We start from the raw sequence: 16,484 nt of genomic DNA on the forward strand, positions 1-16,484 counted from the left end.
TATCTGATTCCCTCTCTCAAAAACTAGAGATTCTCGTTTTCCTTAGAAAATATACTTTCTACCATTCTTATTTTTTTGAAGATGATGAGCTGAACTCTGGCTCGTTAATGTCTTATTAGAGGTGTTGTAAAAATGATTTTGGCGTCATGTGTACAGTAATTGTATCCAGACACCACCCCTCAATCCGTCACTTAACTAAAAACTATGTTGTAAGAAGGTGCAAATCGTGTGAAGCGGCGAGTGTAATTAGCCGTCACCAGCTCGCATAACGTGGCAGCTGATAACATCCACTGTAATCACCTTTCACTGAAGCAGAACATATTCAGCGTGAATGCTCCTGCTGTGAACTGGCTGACATTTTAGCTCCACTTTGCTAAGTGCCGATCCTCCACCTCTTAGCAGCTTGTGTGACAACAAACCATTTGTTTCAGGTCCGTCTGTACGAGTGGACGGCTGAGAAGGAGCTGAGGACCGAGTGCAACCACTACAACAACATCATGGCTCTTTACCTGAAGACCAAAGGAGACTTCATCCTGGTGGGAGACCTGATGAGGTCCGTCCTGCTGCTGGCCTACAAACCCATGGAGGGCAACTTTGAAGAGGTGAGGAAATAACACAAGTACTCCTAAAGGGCTCGAGGATTGTATGTGCGCTTTCTCTGTCTTTTTATCTTTCACATACTCAGCCCTTCTCACATCAAACAAACATTTGGTTGGTTTGATGTGTGACTTATCTTTGGGGCAGAAAAGTGTTATTTCTTCGGTCTCTATCAAGCACTAGCTGAATTCTACCTCCCAGCTGTTTGATGAGTGGAGTGTTGAAATTGATTAGGGGCAGAAAGATAAAGAGATTTGAGGAAGAGTCACGCACGCTGTTGTAAAGGCATGCTGTGGTGCTGAGCTTAAAGTGTGAGGAAAATAACTTACATTTATTCAGAAATGATACATACACAATGCGCAGTGTTCCTCAAAACTTCAGATTGAAAATAGAAGTTTGTAACTATTGGAAATACAATGTTCTAATACACCGAGAAATAAAGGTGCCATCAAGAACCATATATGTTTTTAGTTTATTTGTTTATAGTGTTGTGGATAGTCTTGTTTCTTTGGCTTGTCCCAATAGGAGAAACCTGTTTGACTTATTTTCTAACCGTCCACTCTGAACTTTTGCAGAGGGTTCTACCTAGAGCTCGTATAAAAGGAATGTACCTAGAACCATCTGTCGGGTCTGTCTAGCACATTTACACCTTTTTATAAGGCCCAACAGAGAACCCTTTTATATTACAAGGGTCTAAATGTGTGCCCTATTGCCCTCTTATAAACACATTTTATTCTACAGACGAGGCAACAATACATATTGAGTTCCATATTGTATATTGTGGTTAAAGTAACCCTAACACTCTAACATTTTTTATTCAAAAATGTCAGCCTGCGTCTATGGGGACTGTATCAAACCGCTTCAAGAGGCTAAACAAATGGAGCGGAAATAAAGTGAATATTGGACTTCCATTTTTCAGTTTGCCAAGAACTTCACTTACCTAAAAGACAACTGTTTTTCTAAAGGTTCTCCATAACAACTTTCTTCTCCTCTCCCCAGGTTCTTCTTTAATGAGTGGTATTCTAATATAACGCGGAGTAATGAAGGACATAATATACCCCCTGACATGTGGAACAATTCCTTTAACTGGTATATACTCCTAAAGTGATGTGAGGCAAAACAAGCCAGAAAGTTAAGAGTCTGCACTCTTGCCTTTCTAAATATAACAATACAGAGGGTTTTTTCTTCACTAAAGCTTCTTGGGCCGAGCATCCGTCACAGTCTCTAATCACGATGCTCACAGAGTGCAGGCCTGCATAGATAGTACAGATGCTCTGGGCGTTTCACTATTGTCTTCCTTTTTTGTGGCATGCGCGTTTCTTCAAGGGTGTTTAAAAAGTCTATTATGGCTCTTGTAGTGAAACACACTGGCTGGGGTTTGGATTTCAGCACTTGTGTGCAGTCAGCGCTTCTTTGCTCATAGATTATACAGTCTCTACTTGGAGGCACGAACCACACTGCTATCAGCCCAAGTCCTCTGCGTTGTTTACCGTTGTACCCAACACATCTGATGATTACATTTGTTTCCTCAGATTGCACGTGACTTTAATCCTAATTGGATGAGTGCTGTGGAAATCCTGGATGATGACAACTTCCTGGGGGCAGAGAACGCCTTCAATCTGTTTGTCTGCCAGAAGGACAGGTGAGTGTCTCATTTCTGCAGCTGAATTTGAACCTTTCCAGTAGACTTGTTTCATCCCTTGGGCTCTTCCTCTATAGCTGAACTGACACAAATAATCTTAATGGCCTCCTCTACATCCACTGAAATCAACTTTAAGTCATTAGAGGTTGCTCCTTCTTTACTGAGTCCCATGATGCTCCTTACAGAAGCATCATTCATAGGAATTTGTTTTAACTCCATTGTTGTCTTTTTGAATGTATGAGTCATTTCACCACATAGCTATTATCCATTCATGTTGATTTCATAAAAAGAAAGATGTGGTCTGAGAGTGAGTGTGTTATTATACATTATGCCAACACTTATTATCCACCTAATACATCAGGTCGGACCACTCTATGCTTTTGACCTTTATTTTTGAATCGCATCTCTCTTGCTGTGTTCCTCCCCACCTTTCCTCACCTTTCTTATCCATTACTGCTCTGACATTCTCTGACCTTTTTCAACACTTTTGATATCTCTGCCCCTCTTGTTTTTTCTTTTGCTTAATCAATCACTTTTGACCTCAAAATTGTCTAACTTTGCCATCCATTTATTTTTGTTTTACACTCTCATTTGATCTCTCCCGTCTTCACTGCTCTCCCTCCTACACGTTCCTGATCGCTCCCTCTCCCCTCTTTGTATTTCTCTCCCACCGTCCTTCCTACGGTCAGTGCGGCCACCACAGACGAGGAGCGGCAGCACCTGCAGGAGGTGGGGGTCTTCCACCTCGGGGAGTTTGTAAATGTCTTCTGCCACGGCTCGCTGGTGCTGCAGAACCTGGGCGAGAGCTCCACCCCCACCCAGGGCTCCGTGCTCTTTGGCACCGTTAACGGGATGATTGGTAGGCCCACGGACAATTTCACACTCACAGAAGCATACACACACCATTTCCTGCATGTATTTGAACACCTGCTGTAGTATATATCAACTTTGTTATGAACCACAAAAGAAAATGATTTTTGTTAAGGGTCTAAGTTGACCCCAGGTGTTCAATTTAACCTCTAAAAGGAATATTTTAACTAAGGAAAGCTCAACCTTCGCTTTGATTCAGTGGAGATGAACAAAACGTGTTTTCTCAAGATAATCTACAGACTTCTCTTGTTTTGTTTTACTTTAATTAGAAAACAGTTGACATCTGAAACTCTAAACCCACTGATAAGTTCCCAGTCGCCAATTTTAACAAGTGTTATAAAGTATTTAGATTAAATCAAGTGAAAGGCATCTTGAAATAGTCGACTTTCAGTCAGCAAAATGCCAGAAACAAACAGCGTGAACATTACGTTTGAATGGTTCACCTCCACTTAACTTTGATCCTGTAGCAGCTGAACTCAGACCAACTACTGAGTACACAAACCTTTGTCAAAACCATTTATTCAGAGCTCATATTTCCATTTCAGAAAGAACAAAGAGATGATAGTTGCACACCTCATTTCTCAGATGAAAGCAGTAACTTTCTGGCTGGCTTTAATGATGTCAGAGATAAGAAATAGAACATCATTGTGACACAGCAGTAATTTACACTCTGCGCCCTCACAGCACCAACAGACAGCACATTATTCCACCTCGACACCTTGTGTTATTCTTTAAAAAGTCTCTGAGGAAAGTTTAACAGGAAATGAGATCCACCATTGTACATCCCAGTAAAAACTTTCTGAAGTAGCCCGTACACTGAAATTGGCTTCAGTGTGTAATGAAGAAATATAGCTCGGGTCGTCTTATCGCTCCTCGACATGTTGTGATTTATTAGACGAGAAGAAGCTGCAGGCCACACCATTAACTTGCCAACCAAGTGGACGAACTCCTAATAAACTTGTTTTGTCTTCATAACCTAGACATTGTGTGATGGATGTTACAAATGAAGATGGCTGTGTTTGCATACATACTGCATATTACATACTCAACCAGTATGTACTGCATACAACCTACTAATGAACAGCAGAGTGGTCACACTGAAGTTAAATCAAGCGAAACATCTCTGCATCACATGGCTGTACCGATTATGACATTAATGCTACGAGCTACCGCTCAATGAAAATGGTCCTTCGCAAGTTTAAAACAGTTAATATTTTAGTGTTTAATATGTATCTGAAGTACATTCTGAATGTGAGCTCCCACTCCTTTTTCTCTTTACTTTAACATCACTCAACATTATTCTTAATTATTTCATTTTGACGATTAATTATTTAAACGTCTGCCTCGCAGTCCCAAGAGTTGCACATTTTGGGACAGTTGAGTCCAATAAGCCCACATCTTGTACTTAAAAAATTGTGCTAATTTGGTTCACATCCAGGGGTTTCTCGCATACACAAAATCCACAAATACATTCTTTGGTTCCAGCTTCTCGAATGTGAAGATGTTCTGCATTTTGTAACTCAGTGAATAAATCCTCTCTGGTTGTTTGACTGTGAGTCAGTTAGCGAGTTGGGTATGTTGGCTTAGACGGAACGAGTTCTTTCAAGTTGTTATGCAATTTTTTTCTAATTTTCTTTTTAGAAACGTATAAAATAGACTAAAAACCCGTATGAAAAGAACTATATTGATTGATAATGAAATAATCAATAGTAATCCACCAGCAGCAGTTTGTACCTAACTCTGCCTTGCCAATGCCTGTTCATTCATGTTTTGTTTTTTTAAAGTGCATTTTCAATCTCAGTGCAATTTATTTCTCCGGAGCATCAAACTGAAGCACTCACTGTCACAGAACATGAACATGTGTATACTCCCTTAGAGCTCTGTGACATTTACAGGGACATTTCTCTCAAAATAAACCGTCTTGGTCATGAATGATTGAAGCATTCGAATCACGCTACTTGCCTACATTGTCTTAGCGAACAAGCATGAAACTTGCATTAGGAGACTTGTGATCACACTAAGGATCTCCTTATTTATTCATTATAGAGCTTTTGTGAGTTCTGTGTTGAAGCCAGTGTTGCTTTCTTCTCACTGATGATACATCAAAAGTACCATCTGCTGCAGTGAATTGTGGTTTTGAACCTTACACCTTAAAAAAAGGGGGAGAGGGTTGTGTTGATGTGTGTGTGTGTGTGTGTGTTAGGTCTGGTGACGTCCCTGTCTGAGGGCTGGTACAGTCTCCTCCTGGACCTGCAGAACCGCCTCAACAAAGTCATCAAGAGCGTGGGGAAGATCGAGCACAGCTTATATCCTTCTTATATGTTCACACCTTTCCTCCATTTTTCACCACCCGCACTGACAGGTGTGGTTGAAGCAACTAAACACGCAGGAAAGTGATGTGATGCTTTAATTAGCTTCAAATGCATAACATTGTTTATACAGTATGTAGCCACTTTGCCAAAGGGTGTGATGATTTCATTTCTATATGGTTTGCATTGTGTACATTTTAGGTTTAAGAGCACTTCTAAGAGAAAACTATACATTTTTAAAAGATCGCTCTGGTTTCTAGGGAAATTGTGTGGAAAATGTTAATCAAGAAAATAATTGTCAGAATTGTGTGATGAAAGTTGATAGTCACTATTGTATTTTAACAAACCTGAACTGTAGGCAATTTGTATAATTTCAATGATTATTTTGTTTACATTACGAAATTAAGGGTGATTTCAACCCAGATGAACTGGAGGTGTTTTTTAATTAACATCTCACATTAAAATCCATGTACAAACTTTAAATACCAGATCTGTACAGATTCAACCAGCGACCTTAGCTGTTTTTATTACTTCCTACATATCATACTGTTTTTTTGTTGACTTTGCCTGAGTTAAAATACGTGATATTGTACCTAAAGTGCTATCCTTAGGCGAAACAGCATCCTTGTATTGATTTTCCTTGACTGCGCTTCACCTGGAGGTCCTTCCACACAGAGCGCAAGACAGAGCAGGCCACGGGATTCATCGACGGAGATCTGATCGAGAGCTTCCTGGATCTCGGTCGAGCCAAGATGCAGGAGGTCGTCAGCACTCTGCAGGTAGGAGCTCAGCACGCTCATCTAGGCTCACACACTGCGAGTACAACCAGAGGAAATGTGATCCTACCTTCTTCTCTGAAAATATATATCTAGGCTTGTTCAATGTTGTGAACACATTGCATGTCTTCATACTCAAGGACATTAAACACTAAGGTATTGTGCGTATTCAACAGCTTGATCATTGTCAGGTTGTGATAACAGCTTGTAACCTGTTATAAACCCAATTACGGGTTTATAGTGCTTTGTCAAAATTGGATTACGGGGAGAATCCAACTCCACCGCTAGATAAATGGTGTATAATCTGTGCGTAATGTAAGATGCAATTGGGTTGTAGTCTTAAATTAATCATAGGTGTCTTCTACGTCAATTTAAACCAATTAGTGTGGCATCTCATATTCCCATTCAAAGCCAGGTGCAATCCAGTGCATGGATATTTAAATTGTGGATTTGAGAAATTGCAAAAGCGGCTTTGCACAGCAGATGTATTTTGCCCTTAGCCGCTGGACGCTCTGCCACGCCAAGTCTCCAATCCTCAATCCCCTGTGCCATCCACACCTCCATTTGACTGCATATAAGGAAGAAAAGGCATCAAAAACATATAGAATTCCGCAATTGTGATCTAAATCATTGTCTGATAATAAACACTTAAAATATAATTGAAAACATATATTGATAAATAATGAAAACTGTATTGCTTTGCGAAGCGACCCATTAAGGAATAAAACTGAGCTCCGCTGCAGAGGGACAGCAAAGATGTGCTGAAACATCAGCCCCAATGAAACGAGTGTGTGCCAGATGGGGAGAGGAGACGCTGAGCACAACCTTCTGCCTGCTCATTGCATTTTCCTTAACATGAATGGAACATTACCACTATTAATTGGTGCTGCAGCGCGTCCATGTTTCAAAGCATCTTAATGATACAGAATTTGCAAAAAAAGTTTTGCCATTGACCTCAAACTGGGTTTTTCGTCATTGGAGCAATCACTTTCTGCGGCCTCAAGATAGCAATGCCTGACCACACCCCATTATAAGACCATCACACCCTAGGGTGCATAGTGATAGCCATTAGATGTGCCACTCGCGCAATGTTGGAGCCAGGCAAGAGAACGGGAACTGCGTTGGTCTAAAACTAGCGCTGTGCGCTGCTCGGCCCAGGTTAAAGGAAAGGCCCGGAGACATCACTGTTATTAGAGTCTGGGCCTCTGCTCCAATAACAGTCTGATCCAGGGGGGAAGCAAACAAAAACTGTTGTCATTTGTTTATTTGGCTTTTTTTATCGTTTATTTAGCAGGGACAATGCACATCAATGAACACTTAAAACAATAACATTTGTCAAGCGTAAATATGTCAGATTTAGCTTTGAGCTCATTTCCATCCGCAGTCCCTCACATAAAACATTTAAGAAAATGACATGACACCGCTTGAAGCGGTGTTGAATTTCAAAGACGCGTTTGACAGTTTTATTAGCTGCCCCTTTGCTTTGTGTGCGGGAACTGGGAATACTGTTCATGGTAGAACAGGTGGCTAGATCATTGTTGGCAGATAAACAAATAAACACATTCTGCTTTATATTTGTTCTACTCCCCTGGAGTGGAGTGCACCAGCTGGGCGTAAGCTGGGCGTAACTCTACGTCCGACGTAGAACCGAAGGTTAAGACCAAACTAAAGTTATGACTAGTGCACCACTTAGACTTAAGCCCTGTATGCGTTGCGCCCGGGTGTAACTTTTACGCCTAGTATGGAGCAGGTGTAAATCGGAAAGACAGACTAGTATCCATAGTAACGTAAAACAGGCAAGAAGGATATTAAGATGGCAGGGCGTCTTGTTTACATGTTTAACAATGAAAGGGCATTAAGAAGAGTCTCAATTTCTCCTTCTCCAGCTAAATTTTTTCGTGTTCCGCTCTCAATTTGACGGTCTCCACCTCCACACGAACGATTTCTTTCTCCTCAGTTCCCGCTGTAGCTCTGACAAATCCCTCTTTCTCTTTCGGGGTGTGGCGATTTGGGATTCCCCTTGAGTCATCGATGACGCTGTGGGTGTGGGAATTCCCTCTTCTCTGCGGTCCTCTGAGTCTGTAAAATGGCGTTGCTTGGCAACAATTACTGTTTCGCTTGTATTCACGTGGACGCGCATCTTAAGACCAGGCTCAGCTACGCCCGAGACTAGTCAGGCTTGGTGCACTCGGTGTAAATTCGAATCACTACGTCGGACGTAGCTAAGCCCGACGTTAGAGTTAAGCCCTACTTTTTTACGCCCAGCTGGTGCACTCCACTCCTGGTATTTAGCTGACAAACAAAGAATTGTCCTTACTTCTCTCATAACCAGTTAAGCCCTGAGCCTGTTTTTCAGGTTTCAGGCTCGAAAATGCCACTAACACAACAAATGATATATCTTCACTTCTAAAAGGGGTAAATTAATAATTATTTTTCTCAAAGCAAGGTTACATCTGTGAGTTGGATGTAGAAGTGTCAGAATCAATATAGATGTTTTTATTTTAAAGTAAATTCAGATGGAACATAGTAAAAACATGTAAATTCTAATGTCCACCTAAAAAAAAACCTTTACTTATAGTGAAAACCACCCTTGCATGATGGGTTAGTAGACTAAAAGCTTTAGGAATCCAAACTATAACATATAATAAGTACCCTGTATCAAGATTGATGCAAAACAAGTGAAATTTGACCTTTTTAGAGAGATTTAGAAAAATAAAGTCTAAGTGGACTCATCTCTGGGTAATTTGGGAACCATCGGTTCCATTTGAACTTTTTCACTGTAAAAATCATTTTATTACTTTGAATTATCACTATAGGTAGGCTATTCATTCCATCCAAATACAACTGTTGTGAAAAAAAAAAAATAAAATAAAACATAAGCTTACTCTTACAGTGAGCCTCTGAATTAGCCCCGAGCGAAAAATGCTAACCTATTACAGCACCGAAAATCACTCCTCGCTCCCTTATTACTTATCCTAGCTGCACATCCAACACATTGTTTATGATCGCAAGGAGACACAGAATCTAACGGTGCCCACCTGAACAGCCCAACACTGAAAGATACAAACTCGCGACGTTATCAACAAAAACGTACATCAAAACAAATGGCGCTAGCGCTAATGCGCTAGGCTAACAATGACTTACCTTCCTCGTTGTCTGGTCTAAACTGGTCTTCAATGGCATTAAAACGATAAAAACGATGATGTAGTTAATCCATAGATTAATATCCAATGGGGCTGTGTCCCCTTTGAAATGTTCTGATAATCTATAAGCAATAAAACTGCAATTCCGTTATCTGCTGTCCGCTCTGTGCTCCGTGCGCTCTGGGTCCTGCTGCATTTCCTGCTTCGTTACGTTGTAAACAATAAATGAAGTCGGCTGCGTAATGTACTTAAGTTGGCTGCCATTCTTTATAATTTACGCAGGACCATATCTCTGGAACCCATTGGTCGATTCGTGTGATTTACACCTTTTTCTTAACCATCAGAACCAATAGCATCGATGGGCAGTTCCCAAATCTACGTAAACATTACCATAGCGGACGTAATAGAGAAGCAAACGAAGCATATCTGAAAGTGCAAGCCTGGACGGCAATACTTTATACCGAGTATATTGCCATAAATATGATGATTGATTATCAGTAAAAAATTATACGTGACACAAAGACATTGGATTAATCTTGAGATGCGTTTTTATTCCGTTGAACACAACTTTTGATCACAAATCAAAAAAGGTAAGACGTAATTATTGTAATATTTTTGGAACCGGATGTTGTTTACTTTCTCTTTTCTGGCTGATAGCTCCAGGAATTCGAGGTCTTACAGTGATGACATTACATGTGTGGAATCTGTGGAGTCTCAGCTTTAAATCGTATATCTTGTTTGTGCAGTTAAGATAGTAATAAGGGCATTTCTACCGTGTGTTGTGTGTAAAAAAGCGTTAGCATTAGTTAGCATTTTTTCGCTCAATGCTAATTCAAAGGCTTGGTATTACTCTTGTGTTTTTTTTAGCTAACAATTGTTCTTATTGTCAGTTAGCGGAGTTTCTTACCTTTAAAAGGGTATGAAACATTAATAGTTTCATAAATGTTAAGAAGCCCTGAGACATGTGAGAAAAAAAAAACTGTGGGAGGGGTCCACTGGGGGGACCTTCGGGCTTAACTGGTTAAGACCAGCTAATAGACAGCCAGGAAACATGTTGCCTCTTCAGTTGCTCATTTACATTTTTAAACAAATACAAATATGCACCGTTAAAATAATTACTGGTAGACCTGTAATCTTATTATTTGTGATTAGTGCTGCTGATGATTAAGGTCATAATCCAAATCTGACGATAAGCTTGATTAACCTCGAAATAGTTAAATCTTATAAATATTTTGGATTGACAGTAATCTGTCATTCTCAGAACATCTCTCCAAAATTCAGACCAAGGTTAAAGCTAGACTCAGCTTTCTATATAGGAATCGCTCCTCATTCACTTCATCTGCTAAACTCTCTCTGGTCCAGATGACTGTCCTTCCTCTGTTCGACTACGGTGATACCATCTACTGCTCGGCGTGTAAAGGAGCTCTGGATCATTTAGACGTTCTGTATCACTCCGCCATCCGCTTCGCCACCAATGCCCCCTACAGGACACACCACTGTGACCTGTACTCTCTGGCTAACTGGCCCTCTCTTGAGACCAGATGCAACATCCACTGGCTGATGTTTGTTTACAAAACACTCCTAGGCCTCACCCCCTTCTACCTCACGCAATTACTGCAACTCCGCACACCCCCGACGCACAACACCCGTTCAGCTACAAGCATCCTGCTAAAGATCCCCAAAGCCCATACATCCTTTGGCCGCTCCGCCTTTCAGTTTGCAGCAGCAGATAGCTGGAATGTCTTTCAAAAAACGTTGAAAATGAAAACCTTTGTCTCCCCCCGCACCTTCAATGTCACTATTATTGACACCCTGGTACACGCATGTAGCTGCTTTGCCTGATGCTGATTTTAATGACTGATTGAACCACAGCAATATTGTTTTAGAGTTTTTATATGTTTAACTGCTATGCCTGTCATCTTTGCTCCATGTGTTTGTGTTGTCTCCTGGGTTCTGTAGTGCCCGGAGTCTGTCTTTTTATTATTTTTTTCTCCCAAACCCCATCCCCTCAGGAAGCCTTTGCCTCCCGTCAGGTCATCATTGTAAATAAGAATTTGTTCTTAATTGATTTTCCTGGATAAATAAAGGTTCTACTACTACTACTACATTAATCAGAGAACAGTGAGAAATACCTGTCTTCATGTCCTATATAGTGACGCCATCCTTACCAATTTCCTACCAAGAGTCTTAAATACAGCTAACTATCATATTGAGGTACTTGGAACTGTCAGGTGTTTGACATTTTAGCATTGTTTTGAACAAAAGGGTTGCTTATTAATTAAATCTGCTTCTCATCTAATCTATTAATCGACAAGTCTTTGCAGCTTACCGAACTGCTTTAATTTCAACATTAAATCCTACTATTAAAGGGCAGGGTGTAAAACAACAAAGACGACCAGATGATGGTCACATTGAAACAAAGAAGAAGACAAAAATAGGTGACAGGTAAAGCATCTTGCCTCTGAACAACTGAAAACAATTGCCAAAAAAAGGTGAAACATTTCTAGATACTAATTGTAGAGTAAAGAAAAAGAGCCTTCCTTTCCTCACCTGTTTATCTGTTGTTCTAATGTGGAGGCTCACTGTTTGCTTGTCGTTCACTTGCAGATCGATGACGGCAGCGGCATGAAGCGTGAGGCCACAGTGGACGAGGTCATTAAGATAGTGGAGGAGCTGACGAGGATTCACTAACCATGTCCCACCCCCCCACTGAGTGAGAGGAGAGTGCCCGAGGTAGAGCAATGGTCAAAAAGCCCAGGAACGGTTTGGGTTTTGCAGATTTGTAAATAGTTATAAATAAACAGTGCGTGCATGTTCGTCCTTCAGACTTCAATGATTTGTAAAACCGGTAAGGCACTGAAGGTGCCGCACGTAGACATCAAACCAGAGTTTCCCGGCGAAGTGCATAGCATCCTGTTTGGACGACAATAAGACCAAAGTGAAGACATTGGTCGAGTGTGTGTGTGTGTGTGTGTGCGTGTGCGTGTGTGACTGCGTCTGTGTGGAGTAATGTGTGATTATAAATAGGAGATATCAGAGATTTTCCTCACCAAAAACATTCTCTGGGATATTTGTGACCATAACAGATCCTCTACCTAACCCCACAGTTAAATCTGACTGGCTTTCACTTTTCAAGATATAATTATAGTCTGGAGTTACCATGCTGTATGAAAAACAAAATGAGGAAAAAGATAGATTTATAGCTATTTTGTCTCTGTGATGTTTTTTTGTTTATTCTAATAAACGTTGCTTTAGTACTGTTGACATCTGTGTTGGTTTTTGTCCTCAGAACATGGCGGCTCTGCTCCTATAACAATACAACTTTATTTATAAAGCACTTTAAACCTCCAGACCAAAGTGCTGTACAGGCAAATAGATAAAACAAAGCATACAAAAAAGTAACTCAGCTCAGCTCACACACCATAAAACAAGTACAAGTAAAAACAAAAAACAATTTAAATGCAAAAAAGCAACACTCTGAAAGATGTTGAAACGCCAAATGTTAAAACGCTAACAAAGGCATGGATTACTGTCTCAAACTGCTGTCTGGAGAGAAAAGGTTTTACTTTGGCTAGCTGCCTCAGGTGATAAAAGCTCGTTTTACCACCGACTTAATCTGACTCTCAAGTTTGAGTTCACGGTCCATTTTAATACCAAGGTTCGTAATGGTGGGCTTGGTGTACTGATGCAAGGAACCCAGGTCTACAGAAGTGGTGTCATAACAAGTTATAGGCAACGTTTTCAATGAATATGCTTCATTTCTAGCTACGCTAACTGCGTGGCTCTAGGGATGGCAATGTGGGTCTATTCACTTAAGTCCAGACTGAAATATCTCAATAGCTATTAGAATTAAACATGAAATCTATTTGCTCCCAATATTTAGGGCCGTAGAATATCCTCTTGTACGACTACAAGGTAAAAATGTGGAATATGCCATTTCCTATTCTATCAAATTGGCACAAACGTTTGAAGACATGATTCCCAGACGTCGAAATCCTACTGACCTTAGTTAGTGATCCCCTGACTTTCCTCTAGCAGCACTGTGAAGTTGACGCTTTAAAAAAAAAAAAATGTAAATCAAATGTCCCCACAGTTAATTCAACGTATTCCTGTAAAAGTTGGTGCTGACATTCATGATCCCCAGACATATTATGCTAAAAAAAATGTCAGGTTCATTTGTATTTTGTGCCTCCACTGTGAGCTTTAAGGTTAAAAAAGCTCTTTATTCTTGTCATACTGCCTGTGCTGCAGCGCCTCTTTTCACCCTCTGTCTGAAACCAGAGCCCAGTCTGCTCTGATTGGTTAGCTGGCTGGCTGTTGTGATTGGTCCACCACTTAGAGATGTCCCACCCATTACCCTAACGCTTACAATGTGGTGAGTGCTACCCAATAGATGCGCTAGTATTACAAAGTGATGTTATGTTACGATGTCACGGACGTAAACAAAGGAGTCCAATTGAGACGTTTCAGGCAGGGGGGAGTGTGTGGGAGAGAAACTCCCTCTGGATGGAACTTTGGGATTTTAGCCTTTGCAGACCATTTACATGCACACAAACCTATAGAACACACTACAGGAAAGGGAAACCCCCATAGAGCATAATAGGGCCTCTTTAAACTCCTGATCTTACACCTAGCTTCATCCCCATGTGTTTTTGCTTTTCACCATAAAATATGATTGATTACCTCTCCCATCAGCCTACTAATGTGAACACTAAATATACAATTATGTTTATTCAGCATGAATCATTTGCATTTACACAGAAAATGTTTGTCCTTTACCTTTTTGTCCTTTTCTGCTTCTATATAAAACCATTTAAAAACACTTTAACAGCCTGAACTCTGGAATCGCCAATGTTGACCTCGTTTATCAAATTAAAACTGCATCCCGGTCCGGTTTCAAATTAAAGCAACCTTTCAACATGTAGCCCACGCAGCCATAATAAATGTGTTTGTGTGCATACTAACACGCAGGGTTTCCTTCTGCTGCTCAAAATGCTGAACTTTACTGTATAATGTTTTCTCAAGCACCTCATTAATATCTGTAATGTGCATACTTCTTTTCACCCATGCAAACTAGCTTCAATCACAATTCTCTACAGCGTTGCATTTTAAACTGAGGATACTGAAGCCAACTGGCCACAAACTGGCACAACCTCTTCCCGTTTCAAGAGCTATTTCTGTCCTCCTGACACCATCCTGAGGCAAACAGGCTTTTGTTTTGCTCTGGTGTTTTGTTCACCTGATTCTCTATTGTTTCATCCTCACCCCTCCTTACTGTACACTTGTTTTCTCAACTTAAATAAATAGTACAGCCTTACATAAAACCGGCAAACATCATCCTGTTCTGTTAATGGTCGATAGTGCTTATAAAGACTGAAGAGGTGAATAGAAATGGAATAAAGGAATAGTATAATCTTCCTCTTTTCATTGATGTTGCATTCCATTTAAGATGTTCTATCATGGAAACTCGAAAGGAAATCATGCTACTGAGATTCATATTTTAGACTATGTGTGAAGTAAATGTGATAACTTGTGTGTTAATGCACGACCGAGGACACGCTAGGAAGAACCCATTTTTGCTCATGTTAAATAAAAAGGCAATTTCACACATCCACCCATCTGTGAAAAAAAGATTATTTCATGTATTTCCTATTTTCCTGTTAAAGATTTAAGTAAAACATCCCTTTATATTGGTATCAGTGCTTTTAGTCTTTAACTCAAACACATTATTATTGGTATTATGTTGGTGTGGATTGATCTCATCTAGGTTGGGATTCATGGGTGCTCTAAAGGTGCAGTAGTTCAGACAGTATTTTTAAAGGTTTTTCAATATAAAATAGTAACTTTTTTAAGACTCTTACAGCTGGGATAACATCTGGACTTCTAAGCTGGCTGGATATAAGGCCGGGTCAAAGCCCATAACTAGGGCCAAATTCACAAAGCTTCACAGTACAAAGAGTTTCCTCAAGTGATGAAATTCTTAGAAAACTCTTTGAATTATTTTCCTTTTAGTAAAGACTAGATCCTGGTGGTTGTAAAAGCTATTCACAAAGCATTTAAGAGAGCTCCTAAGGTGGAGCATTGTAAGTAGCAGGGGGGATGACCTTTGAGAGGCTGAAGAATTTCTGAAGCAGAGGAGAAAATTGTGGAAAATATATAACGAGAGAGATTCTCTCCAAACGCTGAAAGACAGTGAGTTAATAAAATGTTAGAAATTAGATTGTGAAGTTCTAATGTGTGGTCGATCTCATTAGAGAACTGCTCACTTCACCCAAAGCAATAACACCAGAAATTAAAGTGATCACAACACTAAGACAATAACCTTTCATCAGAAGCTGTTTGCTTGCTTTATGGTAGATACAGTGCATCCGGAAAGTATTCATACCCCTTAACCTTTTTCACATTTTGTTATGTTACAGCCTTATTTCAAAATGGATTAAATTCATTTTGTTTCTCAATATTCCACACGTAATACCCCATAATGACAAAGTGAAAACATGTTTAAAGAATTGTTTGCAAACGTGTTAAAAATAATCAAATGAAATATCACATACATAAGTCTACTTTCCCCCTATGAAAGTATGTACTCTTAATATTTTTTTCATCAAATATAACATATAAAAACAATAATTCAATAACGTGCTTTAACCACTAGGCGGTGCACACAAGGTACACACAGCCATAATAACTTTGTATTATTAGTGTAGGACACTTATGTATGTATAACATCTGAATATGTGTAGTTTTATTCATGCTTTCACATAATTTTACAGCATATTGCTATACTATTTCAGACTCAGTATTTACATTCTTATATTCAAAGAAAATCAGTAATATCTTTAAAAACTACAAGTCCTTTTATATCAGCTGTGCACCGTTATGGTGTAAATTATATAACCGATCTACGAATTAGATCAAATGTAAAAGTCAGCCGAATTAGTGTTGATACTGCAAGGAGACATATTGTGTGAAGAGAAATTGAAGATGTTGTTTAATTGTTGATATATTTATGATCCACGTCAAGTATTCAGTTTCGGCGGCATTTCTTCCAGTTTTTCCAAAGGTCTTCTCATCAGGGCTCTATAAATAAAGAACTACGGCAGATCTGTAATATGTAATGCAGCCGAACCGTGTATTACAATGCCGT

General features: G+C 39.9%; 1 protein-coding gene across 1 annotated transcript in view; it reads left to right on the top strand.

Annotated features, from left to right (window-relative positions):
• The window catches only part of ddb1 (damage-specific DNA binding protein 1), a 49,008-nt gene extending 36,407 nt beyond the window's left edge, over positions 1–12,601 (top strand). The window contains exons 22-27 of the mRNA XM_034221211.1: positions 432–602; positions 2,130–2,239; positions 2,929–3,098; positions 5,313–5,415; positions 6,074–6,197; positions 11,945–12,601. Of these exons, the coding sequence (XP_034077102.1) occupies positions 432–602; positions 2,130–2,239; positions 2,929–3,098; positions 5,313–5,415; positions 6,074–6,197; positions 11,945–12,028 (762 nt within the window). The 3' untranslated portion in view covers positions 12,029–12,601. The remainder of the gene's footprint in view (positions 1–431; positions 603–2,129; positions 2,240–2,928; positions 3,099–5,312; positions 5,416–6,073; positions 6,198–11,944) is intronic.
• The last annotated feature ends 3,883 nt before the right edge of the window (positions 12,602–16,484 follow it).

This window comes from Gymnodraco acuticeps, unplaced genomic scaffold (genome assembly GCF_902827175.1).
Source record: "Gymnodraco acuticeps unplaced genomic scaffold, fGymAcu1.1, whole genome shotgun sequence".
Taxonomy (NCBI): domain Eukaryota; kingdom Metazoa; phylum Chordata; class Actinopteri; order Perciformes; family Bathydraconidae; genus Gymnodraco; species Gymnodraco acuticeps.